At 51.5% G+C, this 21,124-nt stretch overlaps 1 protein-coding gene across 10 annotated transcripts in view; it reads right to left on the bottom strand.

Moving 5' to 3' along the window:
* The window catches only part of TGFBR3 (transforming growth factor beta receptor 3), a 378,593-nt gene that overhangs the window by 43,915 nt on the left and 313,554 nt on the right, over positions 1–21,124 (bottom strand). For all 10 annotated transcript variants that reach the window (XM_056523161.1, XM_056523160.1, XM_056523159.1 and 7 more), the window contains 2 exons: positions 18,809–19,117; positions 8,169–8,286 (listed from right to left, as the gene is read on the bottom strand). In XM_056523161.1, coding sequence (XP_056379136.1) covers positions 8,169–8,286; positions 18,809–19,117 — 427 coding nt within the window. The remainder of the gene's footprint in view (positions 1–8,168; positions 8,287–18,808; positions 19,118–21,124) is intronic.

The following is a 21,124-nucleotide window of genomic DNA, read 5'->3' as shown; positions in this document are numbered from 1 at the left end:
TCTCGGAGCTGTTATACAATAAGGGATGTGGATTCTTTTCTATCTCACTCGGCTGCATTCCTTCCTGAGCCGCTTATCTCTGAACGTCATTCTGATCAGCGACACCCGCGATCTCCAGCAGACGAGAAATCTGCGGCCATTGTAGTCTGAAGGATTCCTTCCTGGGAATAAAATGTCCGTCACCAGCACCACAAACACCTCTAATACTAAGGCAAAGATCTACAAATATCCCAAGAGGTGAGGAGCGGCCTCCATGGAGGGGACTTCACCACCAGATCCCACAGATGATCGACTGGATGAGATCTGGGGAATCTGGAGGCTGCGGCAAAACCTTCATCTTTGTCATGTTCCTTATTCCTGAACAATGTCTGAACAAAGGGGGCATTATCCTGACTGGTCTGCGGGGCCCCATACACAGCTGTGATGTCCTGTGTGATCTGACCGGTCTGTGGGGCCCCATATACACGGCTGTGATGTCCTGTGTGATCTGACCGGTCTGTGGGGCCCCATATACACGGCTGTGATGTCCTGTGTGATCTGACCGGTCTGTGGGGCCCCATATACACGGCTGTGATGTCCTGTGTGATCTGACCGGTCTGCGGGGCCCCATACACGGCTGTGATGTCCTGTGTGATCTGACCGGTCTGTGGGGCCCCATACACGGCTGTGATGTCCTGTGTGATCTGACCGGTCTGCGGGGCCCCATATACAGCTGTGATGTCCTGTGTGATCTGACCGGTCTGCGGGGCCCCATACACGGCTGTGATGTCCTGTGTGATCTGACCGGTCTGTGGGGCCCCATACACAGCTGTGATGTCCTGTGTGATCTGACCGGTCTGTGGGGCCCCATATACACGGCTGTGATGTCCTGTGTGATCTGACCGGTCTGTGGGGCCCCATATACACGGCTGTGATGTCCTGTGTGATCTGACCGGTCTGTGGGGCCCCATATACACGGCTGTGATGTCCTGTGTGATCTGACCGGTCTGTGGGGCCCCATACACAGCTGTGATGTCCTGTGTGATCTGACCGGTCTGTGGGGCCCCATACACAGCTGTGATGTCCTGTGTGATCTGACCGGTCTGTGGGGCCCCATACACAGCTGTGATGTCCTGTGTGATCTGACCGGTCTGTGGGGCCCCATACACAGCTGTGATGTCCTGTGTGATCTGACCGGTCTGCGGGGCCCCATACACAGCTGTGATGTCCTGTGTGATCTGACCGGTCTGTGGGGCCCCATACACAGCTGTGATGTCCTGTGTGATCTGACCGGTCTGCGGGGCCCCATACACGGCTGTGATGTCCTGTGTGATCTGACCGGTCTGCGGGGCCCCATACACGGCTGTGATGTCCTGTGTGATCTGACCGGTCTGTGGGGCCCCATACACAGCTGTGATGTCCTGTGTGATCCGACCGGTCTGTGGGGCCCCATACACAGCTGTGATGTCCTGTGTGATATGACCGGTCTGTGGGGCCCCATACACAGCTGTGATGTCCTGTGTGATCTGACCAGTCTGTGGGGCCCCATACACAGCTGTGATGTCCTGTGTGATCTGACCGGTCTGCGGGGCCACATACACAGCTGTGATGTCCTGTGTGATCTGACCGGTCTGTGGGGCCCCATACACATGTGATGTCCTGTGTGATCTGACCGGTCGGCGGGGCCCCATACACAGCTGTGATGTCCTGTGTGATCTGACCGGTCGGCGGGGCCCCATACACAGCTGTGATGTCCTGTGTGATCTGACCGGTCGGCGGGGCCCCATACACAGCTGTGATGTCCTGTGTGATCTGACCGGTCTGTGGGGCCCCATACACAGCTGTGATGTCCTGTGTGATCTGACTGGTCTGTGGGGCCCCATACACATGTGATGTCCTGTGTGATCTGACCGGTCTGTGGGGTCCCATATACAGCTGTGATGTCCTGTGTGATCTGACCGGTCTGTGGGGCCCCATACACAGCTGTGATGTCCTGTGTGATCTGACCGGTCTGTGGGGCCCCATACACAGCTGTGATGTCCTGTGTGATCTGACCAGTGTGTGGGGCCCCATACACAGCTGTGATGTCCTGTGTGATCTGACCGGTCTGCGGGGCCCCATACACAGCTGTGATGTCCTGTGTGATCTGACCGGTCTGTGGGGCCCCATACACAGCTGTGATGTCCTGTGTGATCTGACCGGTCTGTGGGGCCCCATACACAGCTGTGATGTCCTGTGTGACCTGACCGGTCTGTGGGGCCCTATACACAGCTGTGATGTCCTGTGTGTGGTCTGACCGGTCTGTGGTCCCCATACACAGCTGTGATGTCCTGTGTGATCTGACCGGTCTGCGGGGCCACATACACAGCTGTGATGTCCTGTGTGATCTGACCGGTCTGTGGGGCCCCATACACAGCTGTGATGTCCTGTGTGATCTGACCGGTCTGTGGGGCCCCATACACAGCTGTGATGTCCTGTGTGATCTGACCGGTCTGTGGGGCCCCATACACATGTGATGTCCTGTGTGATCTGACCGGTCGGCGGGGCCCCATACACAGCTGTGATGTCCTGTGTGATCTGACTGGTCTGTGGGGTCCCATATACAGCTGTGATGTCCTGTGTGATCTGACCGGTCTGCGGGGCCCTCTACACAGCTGTGATGTCCTGTGTGATCTGACCGGTCTGTGGGGTCCCATACACAGCTGTGATGTCCTGTGTGATCTGACCGGTCTGCGGGGCCCCATACACAGCTGTGATGTCCTGTGTGATCTGACCGGTCTGCGGGGCCCCATACACAGCTGTGATGTCCTGTGTGATCTGACCGGTCTGCGGGGCCCCATACACAGCTGTGATGTCCTGTGTGATCTGACCGGTCTGCGGGGCCCCATACACAGCTGTGATGTCCTGTGTGATCTGACCGGTCTGCGGGGCCCCATACACAGCTGTGATGTCCTGTGTGATCTGACCGGTCTGTGGGGTCCCATACACAGCTGTGATGTCCTGTGTGATCTGACCGGTCTGCGGGGCCCCATACACAGCTGTGATGTCCTGTGTGATCTGACCGGTCTGCGGGGCCCCATACACAGCTGTGATGTCCTGTGTGATCTGACCGGTCTGCGGGGCCCCATACACAGCTGTGATGTCCTGTGTGATCTGACCGGTCTGTGGGGTCCCATACACAGCTGTGATGTCCTGTGTGATCTGACCGGTCTGCGGGGCCCCATACACAGCTGTGATGTCCTGTGTGATCTGACCGGTCTGTGGGGTCCCATACACAGCTGTGATGTCCTGTGTGATCTGACCGGTCTGCGGGGCCCCATACACAGCTGTGATGTCCTGTGTGATCTGACCGGTCTGCGGGGCCCCATACACAGCTGTGATGTCCTGTGTGATCTGACCGGTCTGCGGGGCCCCATACACAGCTGTGATGTCCTGTGTGATCTGACCGGTCTGTGGGGTCCCATACACAGCTGTGATGTCCTGTGTGATCTGACCGGTCTGCGGGGCCCCATACACAGCTGTGATTACAGCAGCTGTTCTGTGTGATCGGACCTGACAGCCTAACCCTCTTCCCCAACACATCAATGAGCTTTGGATCCCCATTACCCTGTCCTTGGTCCCTGGTTGTCCTCCCTTGGACACTTTTGGTCGGTACTAACCACTACATACCAGGAAGATCTCACAAGCGGCTCTGACCCCGGAGTCTGCTCACCATTCGGCGCTGTTCGCAGTTGCTCAGGTCCTTTACACTTTGTCCATTTTTCCTATTTCCAATATCAACTCCAATTCCCGATCGGTCAATTACATCTAATATAACCCCCTGACAGCCGCCATTGTCACCAGATCATTGTATTCACTTTAATGTTATGGTTGGTTGGTATATATACCGCACTGCTTGTATACAAGAGGCAATGGCCCGGCACTAGCAGGACTAGGGTATGTAGATTGCAAACAAAGCGTCAGGATTGGGGTCTCCTGAGAGGAGGTTGGTCCCGGTGGTGCTGCGTCCACAAAAGATTATAATGACATGAAAACGAAGAAAAAATTAGACTGCACTCTATCCAACACTCCATCCAACAGTGTTTTAAAGGGGAAAACCAAGACAGGCTGTTTCACGCTATGCTGCGCTTCTTCAAGCAGGTGTACACCGTACACCGGCTTGAAGAAGCGCAGCATAGCGTGAAACAGCCTGTCCTGGTTTGCCCCTGCCTCTGCACCTGCCTGTGCCTTCACATGACTGAATTAAAGGGGTACTCCACTGGGAAACATTTTTTTCTAAATCAACTGGTGCCAGAAAGTTAAACAGATTTGTAAATGACTTCTATTTAAAAATCTTAATCCTTCTAGTACTTATCAGCTGCTATATGCTCTACAGGAAGTTCTTTTCTTTTTGAATTTCCTTTCTGTCTGACCACAGTGCTCTCTGCTGACCCCTCTGTCCATTTTAGGAACTGTCCAGAGTACAAGCAAATCCCCATAGCAAACCTCTCTTTCTGTGAACAGTTCCCGACATGGACAGAGGTGTCAGCAGAGAGCACTGTGGTCAGACAGAAAGGAAATTCAAAAATAAAAGAACTTCCTGTGAATCATAAGAGCAGCTGATAAGTACTGGAAGGATTAAGAAGTCATTTACAAATTTGTTTAACTTTCTGGCACCAGTTGATTTAGTAAAAAATGTTTTCCAGTGCAGGTGCAGAGGCAGGGGCAAACCGGGACAGGTTGTTTCACGCTATGCTGTGCTTCTTCAAGGCTTGAAGAAGCACAGCATAGCGTGAAACAGCCTGTCTCGGTTAGCCCCTTAAAACAGCGTTGGATGGTGAGCGCAATCTCATTTCTTCTTCGTTTTCATAAACCGCACTGCGGTGATTTTTTTTTTTTTTTTTTTTTTTAGCCCAGTAACCGAATGTCTGATATACACAGCAGGACGATATTGATCTATTCCTATAAACTGAAGAAATAAACCGCACTAAATCACTTTCCTATGTGGTTTCCCTGAGCCGCCTGCACATTATATGACACGGGATATAACAAACCTTTTTTTTTAGCCCTACTTCAATTCTTATTACTGCAGCCTATAAATGTTTTCCAGTGGAGTAGCCCTTTAATTCAGTCATGTGAAGGTACAGGCAGGTGCAGAGGCAAACCGGGACAGGCTGTTTCACGCTATGCTGTGCTCCTTCAAGCCGGTGTACGGCGTACACCGGCTTGAAGGAGCACAGCATAGCGTGAAACAGCCTGTCTCGGTTTGCCCCTTAAAACACCATTGGATGGTGAGCGCCGTCTCATTTCTTCTTCGTTTTCATATACCGCACTGCGGTGATTTTTTTTTTACATTTTTTTTAGCCCAGTAACCGAATGTCTGATATATGTCCTCACTTCTGGGATTACCACGTTATGCGGCGGATACACTCGCTGCCCGCCTGAACCGGGCGATACTAAATGCAGGGACATCCCCATGTAAGGATATCTCTGGTACGGAGATGTTTACATCCAGCTTAATCCAAGGGACCAAATATTTTAAACATGTTCTACCCTCCTATAATGTCTGTGTAGACAGCCGCTGTATTCCTTATCCCCGAGCATCTGACATGGGTGAGGAAAATACGCTAACCGGGCACTTTATGAGATACACTGGTGCCCGGTACAGTAACCCAAATAACCACTGGTTACAACCAAGGTCTGCAGAATGCCATTTCTGATCGAACTTAAGGGTATGTTCACACTGATTAATATGTGCGAGGAATTCTCACTGAAAAAAATCAGCTTAGAAATTTGCGTTTTTTTCTCGCGCGGAATTCCATGCGGCATTCCGCACAGAAATCAGCGCAGCATAGGAGACATTCTTTTTTTATTATTATTATTTTTTTTTCTGTGTGGCGGCCTGAAATTTTTTTTTACATTGAGTTCTATAGGGTTAGGACGCGAATTCCGCATGAAGAAAGAATAAGTTCATTCTTCATGCGGAACGGAATTCAGTGACAGAATTCCGCTAGCGGAAATTCCTTAGTGTGAAGCAGAAATGTCATTACATACTATGGGGTTTTTCGTTGCTGAATGATTTGGTGAGGAATAAGCGAGCAGAATTACTCACGGAAATTCCTCTCCAAACCTTCAGTGTGAACATACCCTAAAGGGGTACTCCACTGCCCCAGCATTCTGAACATTTTTGTTCGGAAGGCTGGGTGCGGGCTGCGGGGGTCGTAATGTCACAGCCACGCCCCTTGTGACGTCACACCACACCCCCTCAATGCAAGTCTATGGGAGGGGGCGTGGCAGCCGCCACGCCCCCTCCCATAGACTTGCATTGAGGGGGGCTTGGCGTTACGTCACAAACCCCGCAGCCTGCACCCAGCCTTCCGAACAAAATGTGGAGTACTCCGTTAAAGGGGTACTCCCCCGGAATATATATATTTTTTCTATCAACTGGTGCCAGAAAATTAGGGTACGTTCACACGAGCGGATTTACAGTGTATTTTACGCTGCGGATCCGCTGGTGAAGGCCCCGCTCTATGCTGTCTTTTCATGTGTCTGCTCGTAGCGGCAACACGCCGCTACGAGCAGACACACTGCGATGTGTGAGCCGCAGTATACTCACACATCGCGGAGCTCTCTGCCTAGCTCAGAGCGGGGAGAGTGAGTACGCCGCGCACATCGCTGCAGTGTGTCTGCTCGTCGCGGAGTATTGCCGCGACAAGCAGGCACATGTAAAGACAGCACAGAGCGGGGCCTTCACCAGCGGATCCGCAGCGTAAAATACGCTGTAAATCCGCTCGTGTGAACGTACCCTTAAACAGATTTGTAAATCACTTCTATTTAAAAATCTTAATCCTTCCAGTACTTATCATCTGCTGTATGCTCCACAGGAAGTTCTTTTCTTTTTGGATTTCCTTTTCTTTCTGACCACAGTGCTCTCTGCTGACACCTCTGTCCATTTTAGGAAATGTCCTGAGCAGGAGCAAATCCCCATAGCAAACCTCTCCTGCTCCAGACAGTTCCTCCAGACATGGACAGAGGTGTCAGCAGAGAGCACTGTGGTCAGAAAGAAAAGGACATAAAAAAAAAGAACTTCCTGTGGAGCATACAGCAGCTGATAAGTACTGGAAGGATTAAGATTTTTTTAAATAGAAGTAATTTACAAATATGTTTAACTTTCTGGCACCAGTTGATTTTCCAGGGAGTACCCCTTTAAAGACAACTGCAGAAGACCACACCGGGGGCCACACCTGTCAGCTGAGAACAGGAAACTGAGGCTACAATTCACACAGGTCACTGGACAATGGAAGATGGAAGAACGTCGTCTGGTCTGAACGGTCTCCATTTCTGCGGTGACATTTAGATGGCAGGGTCAGAATTTGGTGTAAACAACATAAAAATGGATCCCTCCTGCCTTGTATCAGCGGTTCAGGCTGGTGGGAGTGTAATGGTGTGGGGGACATTTTCTGGGCACATTTTGGGCCCCTTAATACCATAAGGTTAAAGAGGTACTCCACCCCTAGATATTTTGTCCCCTATCCAAAGGACACAGGTTGGTCCCGGTGGTGCTACGTCAACAAAAGATTATAATTATATGAAAACAAAGAAGAAATGAGACTGCACTCACCATCCAACTGTGTTTTAAGGGGCAAACAGGGACAGGCTGTTTCATGCTAAGCTGCAAACCGGGACAGGCTGTTTCATGCTATGCTGCAAACCGGGACAGGCTGTTTCATGCTATGCTGCAAACCGGGACAGGCTGTTTCATGCTATGCTGCAAACCGGGACAGGCTGTTTTATGCTATGCTGCAAACCGGGACAGGCTGTTTCACGCTATTCTCCGCCGCTGGGGACCCCTGCAATCTCGGCTGCGGCACCCCAGACCTCAGGTGCATGGAGCGAACTTTGCTTGGTGCCGGATGACTGGTGATGCGGGTAGGAGGCTTGTGATGTCACGGTCACGCCCCACTCATGACATCACAGCCATACCCCCTCAATGCAAGTTGATGGGATGGGGTGTGACGTCACGAGCCTCCGGCGCTGCACATGACGCTCTAAAGGACCGCTGGATGTAGCATGGAGATCGTTTGGGTACCCAGCGGCAGGACCCTCCGCAATCAGACATCTTATCCCCTATCCTTTCGATAGGGGATAAGATGTCTAGGGGCGGAGTACCCCTTTAATAAAGAGAAATGCAAAGCAAAAAAATGTATTACCTGGGGGCTTCTCCTGCGAGACCACGGCCAGAGGCCTTGTGAGGGTCTTCTTGTTGTCCACCATAACCATGAGCATGCTGCTATCCAGGCTGGTGCAGGCTTCATTGGGGCGAATACACTGGAAGGAAAAGATGAAAAGTCAGGAAGGAATTTTATAGCGTAAATCATCAGATCGACCTGGAACAAGGAAAGAACAGTCCGTATGTGCCGACCGGAGAGATCACTGAACGGAACAAATATAGACAGGACACAACTGTTACGGCGGCAGCAGATGTACCGGAACGTTCTTGCTATAAACCTACAGTAGAAGGTTCGAGTCAAGGCAACATTTCGATATTAATAAACCACAAGATCCATCAAAATAAATTCATCAAAAATGATCAAACAAAAAAAGCATTTTCTGGGAAAGCGAAGAGTTAAAGTGTTGCTGTCACTTAGAGAAAATACATTTTGACAGGTCGCAGGGACACGTTAAATGTTTTGATTGGTCGGGGTCCCAGTGCTCAAGACTCCCTCCCCTCAGGAGAACGTTCCCTTCCTGGAAGCCACGCCCCCTCGGTGTCATACCCGCTTGGCGAGCGTGGCATAGATCAGCCAAAAGTCACAACATTTTTTGACAATTAGTGCTAGGCGCAGACCTTAAAGGGGTACTCCGCCCCTAGACATCTTATCCCTTATCCAAAGGATAGGGGATAAGATGGCTGATCGCGGGGGTATTCGTTTAAAGCGTCGGGTGAAGCGCCGGAGGCTCGTGACGCCATGGCCATGCCCTGCTTGTAACGTAACGGACATGCCCCCACAATGCAAGTCTATGGGAGGGGGCGTGACGGACGTCACGCCCCCTCCCACAGACTTGCATTGAGGGGGCGTGGCCGTGATGTCATGAGCTGGGATTGGCCGTGACGTCCCCAGCCTCTGCCCCGCATCGCCAGTCATCTGGAGTGGGGCGAAGTTCGCTCTGTGTAACTCTGTGTCCGGGGTGCGAACTTCGTGCCGGATGACTGGCGATGCGGGGCGGTGGCTCAGAACGTCTCAGCCAGGCCCTGCTCGTGATGTCACGGCCACGCCCCCTCAATGCAAGTCTATGGGAGGGGGCGTGACCAACGTCACGCCCCCTCCCATAGACTTGCATTGAGGGGGCGTGGTCATGATCTCACTACTGAGGAGTGGCCGTGAAGTCCCGAGCCTCCAACGCTCCACCCGACGCTCTAAACGAACGCCGGGTACAGCAGTGAGATCGGGGGGTACCCAGCGGCGGGACCCCCGCGATCAGACATCTTATTCCCTATCCTTTAAATAGGGGATAACATGTCTAGGGGCGGAGTACCCCTTTGATGAATCGGTCCCCCCCCCCGCCCCCATGTGTTTTTACTGTGAATCACAAATAAACTTACTGCACTTTTTCCGGTTCATAAAAAGAAGTCGGCGCCCAAAGTCCGCAGCAAAATTCTGCGCAACTTTATTTGACAAATTTGCTGAGGAAATGACCCCCCGCGTGTGAACTGTTACTGACTGATTTATTTGGTTGTCCCTCTCCTGGCTGAATCCTAAATACAAAACGTCTTGATAATAACCAGTCATGTCTCCCTGGGGTCCGACCTGCTGTGAAATATAATCCCCTCTTGTGTTCCAATGAGGCAAAACCCAGTTCAGAAGAGGAGTCACCTGACACAACCCACCGGCAGGGTCTCTACTTGGGGTAACGGCACGAGGACCGATCCGGCACTCACATAATAAACTCCTTTCCTGCAGGTTACAGTATAAATGGCCAACACATGATTCTAGGGAATGGGGGGGGTTTATTTCTTATTAAAGGGGTACTCCGCCCCTACACATCCAAAGGATAGGGGATAAGATGTCTGATCGCAGGGGTCCCACCACTGGGGACCCCCACAATATCCCTGCTGCGCCCGGCGTTAGTTTAGAGCGTTGGGTGCAGCGCCAGAGGCTTGTGATGTCGCGGCTGCGCCCCCTCAATGCAAGTTTCTGGGAGAGGGCGTGATATGACAAGCTGGGCGTGACCGTGACGTCACGATCCTCCGCCCCGCATCGCCAGTCATCCAGCACGGAGCAAAGTTCACTCTGTGCATTAACTGTCTGGGGGGCAGAGGAGTACAGAGGATGGGGGGCAGAGGAATACAGAGGAAGGGGGCAGAGGAGTACAGAGGAAGGGGCAGAGGAGTACAGAGGAAGGGGGGCAGAGGAGTACAGAGGAAGGGGGGCAGAGGAATACAGAGAAAGGTGGGCAGAGGAGTACAGAGAAAGGGGGCAGAGGAGTACAGAGGAAGGGGGGCAGAGGAGTACAGAGAAAGGGGGGCAGAGGAATACAGAGGAAGGGGGCAGAGGAATACAGAGGAAGGGGGCAGAGGAATACAGAGGATGGGGGGCAGAGGAATACAGAGGATGGGGAGCAGAGGAGTACAGAGGATGGGGGGCAGAGGAATACAGAGGATGGGGGGCAGAGGAATACAGAGGAAGGGGGCAGAGGAGTACAGAGGAAGGGGCAGAGGAGTACAGAGGAAGGGGCAGAGGAGTACAGAGGAAGGGGGCAGAGGAATACAGAGGATGGGGGCAGAGGAATACAGAGGATGGGGGGCAGAGGAATACAGAGGATGGGGGGCAGAGGAATACAGAGGAAGGGGGCAGAGGAATACAGAGGATGGGGGCAGAGGAATACAGAGGATGGGGGGCAGAGGAATACAGAGGATGGGGGGCAGAGGAATACAGAGGATGGGGGGCAGAGGCGTACAGAGGATGGGGGGCAGAGGAATACAGAGGAAGGGGGCAGAGGAATACAGAGGAAGGGAGGCAGAGGAGTACAGAGGAAGGGGGGCAGAGGAGTACAGAGGAAGGGGGGCAGAGGAGTACAGAGGAAGGGGCAGAGGAGTACAGAGGAAGGGGGGCAGAGGAGTACAGAGGAAGGGGGGCAGAGGAGTACAGAGAAAGGGGGGCAGAGGAATACAGAGGAAGGGGGGCAGAGGAGTACAGAGGAAGGGGGGCAGAGGAGTACAGAGAAAGGGGGGCAGAGGAATACAGAGGAAGGGGGGCAGAGGAGTACAGAGGAAGGGGGCAGAGGAAGGGGGCAGAGGAGTACAGAGGAAGGGGCAGAGGAGTACAGAGGAAGGGGGAAGAGGAGTACAGAGGAAGGGGGCAGAGGAGTACAGAGGATGGGGGAAGAGGAGTACAGAGGAAGGGGGGCAGAGGAATACAGAGGAAGGGGGGCAGAGGAGTACAGAGGAAGGGGGGCAGAGGAGTACAGAGGAAGGGGGGCAGAGGAGTACAGAGGAAGGGGGAAGAGGAGTACAGAGGAAGGGGGAAGAGGAGTACAGAGGAAGGGGGAAGAGGAGTACAGAGGAAGGGGACAGAGGAGTACAGAGGAAGGGGGAAGAGGAGTACAGAGGAAGGGGACAGAGGAGTACAGAGGAAGTAGGGCAGAGGAGTACAGAGGAAGGGGCGCAAAGGATTACAGAGGAAGGGGGCAGAGGAGTACAGAGGAAGGGGGGCAGAGGAGTACAGAGGAAGGGGGGCAGAGGAATACAGAGAAAGGTGGGCAGAGGAGTACAGAGGAAGGGGGGCAGAGGAATACAGAGAAAGGTGGGCAGAGGAGTACAGAGAAAGGGGGCAGAGGAGTACAGAGGAAGGGGGGCAGAGGAGTACAGAGAAAGGGGGGCAGAGGAATACAGAGGAAGGGGGCAGAGGAATACAGAGGAAGGGGGCAGAGGAATACAGAGGAAGGGGGCAGAGGAATACAGAGGATGGGGGGCAGAGGAATACAGAGGATGGGGGGCAGAGGAGTACAGAGGAAGGGAGCAGAGGAGTACAGAGGATGGGGGGCAGAGGAATACAGAGGAAGGGGGCAGAGGAGTACAGAGGAAGGGGCAGAGGAGTACAGAGGAAGGGGCAGAGGAGTACAGAGGAAGGGGGCAGAGGAATACAGAGGATGGGGGCAGAGGAATACAGAGGATGGGGGGCAGAGGAATACAGAGGATGGGGGGCAGAGGAATACAGAGGATGGGGGGCAGAGGCGTACAGAGGATGGGGGGCAGAGGAATACAGAGGAAGGGGGCAGAGGAATACAGAGGAAGGGAGGCCGAGGAGTACAGAGGAAGGGGGCCGAGGAGTACAGAGGATGGGGGGCAGAGGAATACAGAGGAAGGGGGCAGAGGAGTACAGAGGAAGGGGGCAGAGGAATACAGAAAAAGGGGGGCAGAGGAGTACAGAGGAAGGGGGCAGAGGAATACAGAAAAAGGGGGCAGAGGAGTACAGAGGAAGGGGGCAGAGGAGTACAGAGGAAGGGGGCAGAGGAGTACAGAGGAAGGGGGCAGAGGAGTACAGAGGAAGGGGGGCAGAGGAATACAGCGGATGGGGGGTAGAGGAGTACAGAGGAAGGGGGCAGAGGAGTACAGAGGAAGGGGGCAGAGGAGTACAGAGGAAGGGGGCAGAGGAGTACAGAGGAAGGGGACAGAGGAGTACAGAGGAAGGGGGGCAGAGGAATACAGCGGATGGGGGGTAGAGGAGTACAGAGGAAGGGGGCAGAGGAGTACAGAGGAAGGGGGCAGAGGAGTACAGAGGAAGGGGGCAGAGGAATACAGAAAAAGGGGGCAGAGGAGTACAGAGGAAGGGGGCAGAGGAGTACAGAGGAAGGGGGCAGAGGAGTACAGAGGAAGGGGGCAGAGGAGTACAGAGGAAGGGGGCAGAGGAGTACAGAGGAAGGGGGGCAGAGGAATACAGCGGATGGGGGTAGAGGAGTACAGAGGAAGGGGGCAGAGGAATACAGCGGATGGGGGGTAGAGGAGTACAGAGGAAGGGGCAGAGGAGTACAGAGGAAGGGGGAAGAGGAGTACAGAGGAAGGGGGCAGAGGAGTACAGAGGATGGGGGAAGAGGAGTACAGAGGAAGGGGGGCAGAGGAATACAGAGGAAGGGGGGCAGAGGAGTACAGAGGAAGGGGGCAGAGGAATACAGAGAAAGGTGGGCAGAGGAGTACAGAGGAAGGGGGGCAGAGGAGTACAGAGGAAGGGGGAAGAGGAGTACAGAGGAAGGGGGAAGAGGAGTACAGAGGAAGGGGACAGAGGAGTACAGAGGAAGGGGGGCAGAGGAGTACAGAGGAAGGGGGGCAGAGGAGTACAGAGGAAGGGGGAAGAGGAGTACAGAGGAAGGGGGAAGAGGAGTACAGAGGAAGGGGACAGAGGAGTACAGAGGAAGGGGGAAGAGGAGTACAGAGGAAGGGGACAGAGGAGTACAGAGGAAGTAGGGCAGAGGAGTACAGAGGAAGGGGCGCAAAGGATTACAGAGGAAGGGGGCAGAGGAGTACAGAGGAAGGGGGGCAGAGGAGTACAGAGGAAGGGGGGCAGAGGAATACAGAGAAAGGTGGGCAGAGGAGTACAGAGGAAGGGGGGGCAGAGGAATACAGAGAAAGGTGGGCAGAGGAGTACAGAGAAAGGGGGCAGAGGAGTACAGAGGAAGGGGGGCAGAGGAGTACAGAGAAAGGGGGGCAGAGGAATACAGAGGAAGGGGGCAGAGGAATACAGAGGAAGGGGGCAGAGGAATACAGAGGATGGGGGGCAGAGGAATACAGAGGATGGGGGGCAGAGGAGTACAGAGGAAGGGAGCAGAGGAGTACAGAGGATGGGGGGCAGAGGAATACAGAGGAAGGGGGCAGAGGAGTACAGAGGAAGGGAGGCAGAGGAGTACAGAGGAAGGGGGCAGAGGAGTACAGAGGATGGGGGGCAGAGGAGTACAGAGGAAGGGGCAGAGGAGTACAGAGGAAGGGGGCAGAGGAATACAGAGGATGGGGGCAGAGGAATACAGAGGATGGGGGGCAGAGGAATACAGAGGATGGGGGGCAGAGGCGTACAGAGGATGGGGGGCAGAGGAATACAGAGGAAGGGGGCAGAGGAATACAGAGGAAGGGAGGCAGAGGAATACAGAGGAAGGGGGCCGAGGAGTACAGAGGATGGGGGGCAGAGGAATACAGAGGAAGGGGGCAGAGGAGTACAGAGGAAGGGGGCAGAGGAATACAGAAAAAGGGGGGCAGAGGAGTACAGAGGAAGGGGGCAGAGGAATACAGAAAAAGGGGGCAGAGGAGTACAGAGGAAGGGGGCAGAGGAGTACAGAGGAAGGGGGCAGAGGAGTACAGAGGAAGGGGGCAGAGGAGTACAGAGGAAGGGGGGCAGAGGAGTACAGAGGAAGGGGGCAGAGGAATACAGCGGATGGGGGGTAGAGGAGTACAGAGGAAGGGGCAGAGGAGTACAGAGGAAGGGGGCAGAGGAGTACAGAGGAAGGGGGCAGAGGAGTACAGAGGAAGGGGGCAGAGGAGTACAGAGGAAGGGGGGCAGAGGAATACAGCGGATGGGGGGTAGAGGAGTACAGAGGAAGGGGGCAGAGGAGTACAGAGGAAGGGGGCAGAGGAGTACAGAGGAAGGGGGCAGAGGAGTACAGAGGAAGGGGGCAGAGGAGTACAGAGGAAGGGGGCAGAGGAGTACAGAGGAAGGGGGCAGAGGAGTACAGAGGAAGGGGGGCAGAGGAATACAGCGGATGGGGGTAGAGGAGTACAGAGGAAGGGGGCAGAGGAATACAGCGGATGGGGGGTAGAGGAGTACAGAGGAAGGGGGCAGAGGAGTACAGAGGAAGGGGGCAGAGGAATACAGAAAAAGGGGGGCAGAGGAGTACAGAGGATGGGGGCAGAGGAATACAGAGGATGGGGGCAGAGGAATACAGAGGATGGGGGCAGAGGAATACAGAGGATGGGGGCAGAGGAATACAGAGGATGGGGGCAGAGGAATACAGAGGATGGGGGCAGAGGAATACAGAGGAAGGGGGCAGAGGAATACAGAGGATGGGGGCAGAGGAATACAGAGGATGGGGGCAGAGGAATACAGAGGATGGGGGCAGAGGAATACAGAGGATGGGGGCAGAGGAATACAGAGGAAGGGGGCAGAGGAGTACAGAAGAGGGGGCAGAGGAGTACAGAGGAATGGGCAGAGGAGTACAGAGGAAGGGGGGCAGAGGAGTACAGAGGAAGGGGCAGAGGAGTACAGAGGAAGGGGCAGAGGAGTACAGAGGAAGGGGGCAGAGGAGTACAGAGGAAGAGGGCAGAGGAGTACAGAGGAAGAGGGCAGAGGAGTACAGAGGAAGAGGGCAGAGGAGTACAGAGGAAGGGGGCAGAGGAGTACAGAGGAAGGGGGCCGAGGAGTACAGAGGAAGGGGGCCGAGGAGTACAGAGGATGGGGGCAGAGGAATACAGAAAAAGGGGGCATGCTGGGAGTTGTAATTTTGCAACATCTGGAGGTCTGCAGGTTGGAGACCACTGCTCTATAGTATATGTAAACCTTCATGTGCCCAAAACAGCGGTTCCCGGGGGTGCACGGTGACGGACAGGGCTCCGGAACGTCTGCAGACCATCAAAGACCTCCCCAGCATGAAATATAGGAACCTTCTCAGTATTATTCCTGCTGACACCCGGGGCTGTGATGTATCTGCAGGAACATTAGACTGAAGACCAGGAGAGTCGGAGCCTCACTTTACAAATGATGGGGGTTCTGCCCTTTGCTCTGCTAAATCCAGGACAGAATTCTCTTCTGCGTTCACTCTATGGTGGGAGGTTGATATATGAACATTTATTACGTCCCAATGTCATATATAACAAGGTAAATAACCTAATACTAAAAGTTCAAGCAGGAAAACGAAAATAGTTAGACTTAATGAGACAAGTGTCCATATATCTAATACTACATGAAAGGGAGCGTCTACACATAGCAGATATTCCCAAATTAATTAAAGGGGTACTCCGGTGGGGAAAAAAATGTTTTCAAATCAGCTGGTGGCAGAAAGTTACACAGATTTGTAAATTACTTCTATATAAAAATCTTAATCCTTCCAGTACTTATCAGCTACTGTATACTCCACAGGAAGTTCTTTTCTTTTTGAATTTCCTTTCTGTCTGACCACAGTGCTCTCTGCTTACACCTCTGTCCGTGCCAGGAACTGTCTAGAGCAGGAGAGGTTTGCTATGGGGATTTGTTCCTGCTCTGGACAGTTCCTGACATGAACAAAGATGGCAGCAGAGAGCAGACTGGAAAAGACTACACAACTTCCTGTGAAGCATACAGCCGCTGATAAGTACTGGAAGGATTAAGATTTTTACATTGAAGTAATTGACAAATCTGTAGAACGTTCTGCCACCAGTTGATCTGAAAATAATAATAATAATTAAAAAAATATTTTTTTTCTGTACTATTTTAAAGGGGTACTCCAATGTAAAACTTTGTTTTTTTTTTTAAATCAACTGGTGCCAGAAAGTGAAACAGATTTTTTATTTTTTACTTCTATTAAAAAAATATTCATCCTTCCAGTACTTATTGGCTGCTGAATACTACAGAGGAAATTATATTCTTTTTGGAACACAGAGCTCTCTGCTGACATCTCTGTCCATTTTAGGAACTGACCAGAGCTGCATATGTTTGTTATGGGGATTTTCTCCTACTCTTGACAGTTCTTAAAATGGATAGAGATGTCAGCAGAGAGCACTGTGGTCATGATGTCAGCAGAGAGCTCTGTGTTCCAAAAAGAAAAGAATTTCCTCTGTAGTATTCAGCAGCTAATAAGTACTGGAAGGATTAAGATTTGTTTTAATAGAAGTAATTTACAAATCTGTTTAACTTTCTAGCACCAGGTGATAAAAAATAAAAATAAATAAAAGTTTTCCACCGGAGTACCCCTTTAAAGAGATTGAAGCAATGTGATAGGTCACCTCTTGTGATATCATAGATGGCAAACTCAGCTACACTGACTACGATAAACTGAGCACCGCTACATCTGTAAACAAATAAATGATCAAACTCTCCATTGTTTACACGTGTGAACTCGCTTACTGTCTGAATCGGTGTTTCTCATCCAGGGTGACTCCAGCTGTTGCAAAGCTACAACTCCCAGCGTGCCCAAACAGCCTTCAGTGCATCCCATTAGTGCAGTGTTAACCAAGCAGGGTGTCTCCAGCTGTTGCAAAACCAACTCTCAGCATGAACGCACAGCCTTTGCCCTACTTACGTCTCTCCATTGATGACACATGCATGCTCAGATGAGTTGAATGCACATTTAAATAGGAAGAGTTTTCAACCAACATCTATCTATTACAGTGTTTCCCAAGCAGGGTGCCTCCAGCTGTTGCAGAGCTACAACTCCCAGCATGCCCAAACAGCCTTCAGTGCATCCCATTAGTACAGTGTTACCCCAAGCAGGGTGCCTCCAGCTGTTGCAAAACCAACTCTCAGCATGCCCGCACAGCCTTTGCCCTACTTATCTCTCTCCATTGACGACACATGCATGCTCAGCTGAGTTGAATGTACACACATATATAGGAAGAGTGTTCAGCCAACATCTAATACAGTGTTTCCCAACGAGGGTGCCTCCAGCTGTTGCAAAGCTGCAACTACCAGCATGCCCAAACAGCCTTCAGTGCATCCCTTTAGTGGAGTGTTACCCAAGCAGGGTGTCTCCAGCTGTTGCAAAACCAACTCTCAGCATGCCCGCACAGCCTTTGCCCTACTTATCTCTCTCCATTGACGACACATGCATGCTCAGATGAGTTGAATGCACATTTAAATAGGAAGAGTTTTCAGCCAACATCTATCTATTACAGTGTTTCCCAAGCAGGGTGCCTCCAGCTGTTGCAGAGCTACAACTCCCAGCATGCCCAAAAAGCCTTCAGTGCATCCCATTAGTACAGTGTTACCCCAAGCAGGGTGCCTCCAGCTGTTGCAAAACCAACTCTCAGCATGCCCGCACAGCCTTTGCCCTACTTATCTCTCTCCATTGACGACACATGCATGCTCAGATGAGTTGAATATACACACATATATAGGAAGAGTGTTCAGCCAACATCTATCTAATACAGTGTTTCCCAACCAGGGTACCTCCAGCTGTTGCAAAACCAACTCTCAGCATGCCCGCACAGCCTTTGCCCTTCTTATCTTTCTCCATTGACGACATATGCATGCTCAGCTGAGTTGAATGTACATATATATAGAAAGAGTGTTCAGCCAACATCTATCTATTACAGTGTTTTCCAACCAGGGTGCCTCCAGCTGTTGCAAAACTACAACTCCCAGCATGCCCGGACAGCTGGAGGCACCCTGGTTGGAAAACACTGGTGTGAATTATACATGTGTTTCTCATTGCTCTAACCCCCCAGGCCTCATATATCCCAATGGTCTAAACTTTTTCTCATATTTTTTGACCATTTTTTTATTCGTGTTTCCCACAAATTACCCCAATTACGGACAGGAATGTATCTCAGCTGATATTTTTCTAGGCCTCTATGATTGATGGTAAAAGCCGCAGCGCACTAGACCTTAGCTCGTGTGGATGTGTTGGGTGTTTGTTGTGCTCCAGCGCGGTGTCTGCTTTGTGTATCTGGAATAAAAGGAATTTAATAGAAATGAAGAAAATGATCTTGGCAGCCCGACGCGTTTCGCTCTGGAGAGCGAGGTCACCGATGCGTCGGCAGAGGAGTTCACCGCTCTGTCACATTCATCTTGTTAATTGTTATCTGACCTGAAGGGGAGGAACATTCACCAGTGACCCCCCCCCCCCCCTGAGTCCTTACAGACAATGACATATGGGTTACAGAGCCGGCGCTCACCTTGGGCAGACCCCTCAGCGCTCCCTCGCTCTTGGTGCACAGCGTCAGCTCGCAGTGAAGGAAGACCAGAGACATGTTAAACACCGACTTAAACATGAAGCTGAATCTCTTCCTCTCGGTCTGTTCCTGCCGCATCGGGTCGTTCGTGTTCATCACTTTGTAGAAATTCACGGAGTCGTCTCTGGGACACACGTTTTCTATGATGTTGTGTCCGGAAGACGCGTCCATGGCGTTGGAGGAGGAGGAGGAGGAGACAAAGCAGGTCTGGATGACGAAGCCGAGTTCTTTCTCTACCTTGTTTACCGAGACCTGAAAAAAAATGCAAAGAAATAGAAATTATTGTAATTTTCTGAACTTAAATAAGAAGAATAAATATTTGCAAGTAACGAAAAATCTGATTTATAAGTAACTGAGAACCTAAACCTTGTGGAAGAGGAAAAGCAACAATGACGCTCCTGTCCTTATCTCCAGACTTCATATCCCAACTTTATAACTTGTCCTCATATCTCGACCCCATAACTCAACCTCATATCTGGTCCTTATATCATGTCCATATATCCGGTCCTCATATCCCGACCCCATATCCTGTCCTCATATCCCGACCCCATATATGGACCTCGTATCCCGTCCTCATATACTGACCCCATACCTCAACCTCATATATTGCCCTCATATCCCATCCTCATATCATGTCCATATATCCGGTCCTCATATCCGGTCCTCATATCCCGACCCCATATATGGACCTAATATCCAGTCCTTATATCTCAACCCCATACCTCAACCTCATATCTTGTCCTCATATCATGTCTTCATATCCCGACCCCATATCTGGACCTCATATCCCATCCTCATATCCCATCTTCATATCATGTCCATATATCCAGTCCTCATATCCCGTCCTCATATCCTGACTCCATATCTTGACCTCATATCCTGTCCTCATATTCCGACCCCATATATGGACCTCGTATCTTGTCCTCATATACTGACCCCATACCTCAACCTCATATCTTGTCCTTATATCCCGTCCTCATATCATGTCTTCATATCCCGACCCCATATCTGGACCTCATATGCCATCCTCATATCCCGACCCCATATCCCATCCTCATACCCCATCCTCATATCTCAACCCCATATCCTCAACCTCATATCATGTCCTCATATCCTTACTTCATATCTGGACCTCATATCCTGTCCTCATATCCCGACCCCATATCTGGACCTCATATCCCATCCTCATATCCCGACCCCATACCTCAACCTAATATCTTGTCCTCATATCCCATCCTCATATCATGTCCATATATCCGGTCCTCATATCCCGTCCTCATATCCTGTCCTCATATCCCAACCCCATATATGGACCCCATATATGGACCTCATATCCCGTCCTCATATCCCGACCACATACCTCAACCTCATATCTTGTCTTTATATCCCATCCTCATATCATGTCCATATATCTGGACCTCATATCCCGTCCTCATATCCCGACCCCATATATGGACCTAATATCCTGTCCTCATATCCCGACCCCATACCTCAACCTCATATCATGTCCTCATATCCGACCCCATATCTGGACCTCATATCCAGTCCTCATATCCCGACCCCATATCTTTTCCTCACATTCCTACTTGTGCGCTGCTCAGAAGGTTAGCCCAGTAAGGTGAGGGAGCCCAGAAAACGCATTGTAGGGCAAAAGCTATGAAAAGCAGACATATTAAGTGTCTAAGCCTAGCTGTCTAAGGATGATGTGAGTTGTAGTCTAGCAACAGCTGGATGTCCACAGTAATCTGATTGGTTGCTATGGACAACTCAGCAACTTTTCCTCTGGACAGGTTTTGATAAATCTCCCCCGTAGGGGGAGATTTATCAAAACCTGTCCAGAGGAAAAGTTGCTGAGTTGCCCATAGCAACCAATCAGATCGCTTCTTTCATTTTCGAAAAGGCCTCTGAAACGAAAGAAGCGATCTGATTGGTTGCTATGGGCAACTGGTCACCGTTTCCTCTTCACAGGTTTTGATAAATCCCCTTTTAGTATTTAGTGTTCAGATGGTTCTCGGCTTTCACAGCAAATGGACGATTGTGGAATAACCTCATTAATGGCAGAAAATGTAACAAATTGCTCATCTGTGAGGATGCGCCGGAACGTCTACATAATCCGTAACAGCGTCTATGTCCTACGCCGAGCAGATTCTCTGGGAAATATCTTGTAGGAACAGCAAATGGACTGTGAAATAGTTGAAGGATGGACAATACGAGCCCACGATGAACGTAGGAGAGCGAGAAAACAGAAGGTTATCAGGG

Source organism: Hyla sarda, chromosome 6 (assembly GCF_029499605.1).
Source record: "Hyla sarda isolate aHylSar1 chromosome 6, aHylSar1.hap1, whole genome shotgun sequence".
Taxonomy (NCBI): Eukaryota; Metazoa; Chordata; class Amphibia; order Anura; family Hylidae; genus Hyla; species Hyla sarda.
The sequence above is the reverse complement of the archived record's forward strand: the minus strand, read 5'-3'. Positions and strand labels throughout refer to the sequence as shown.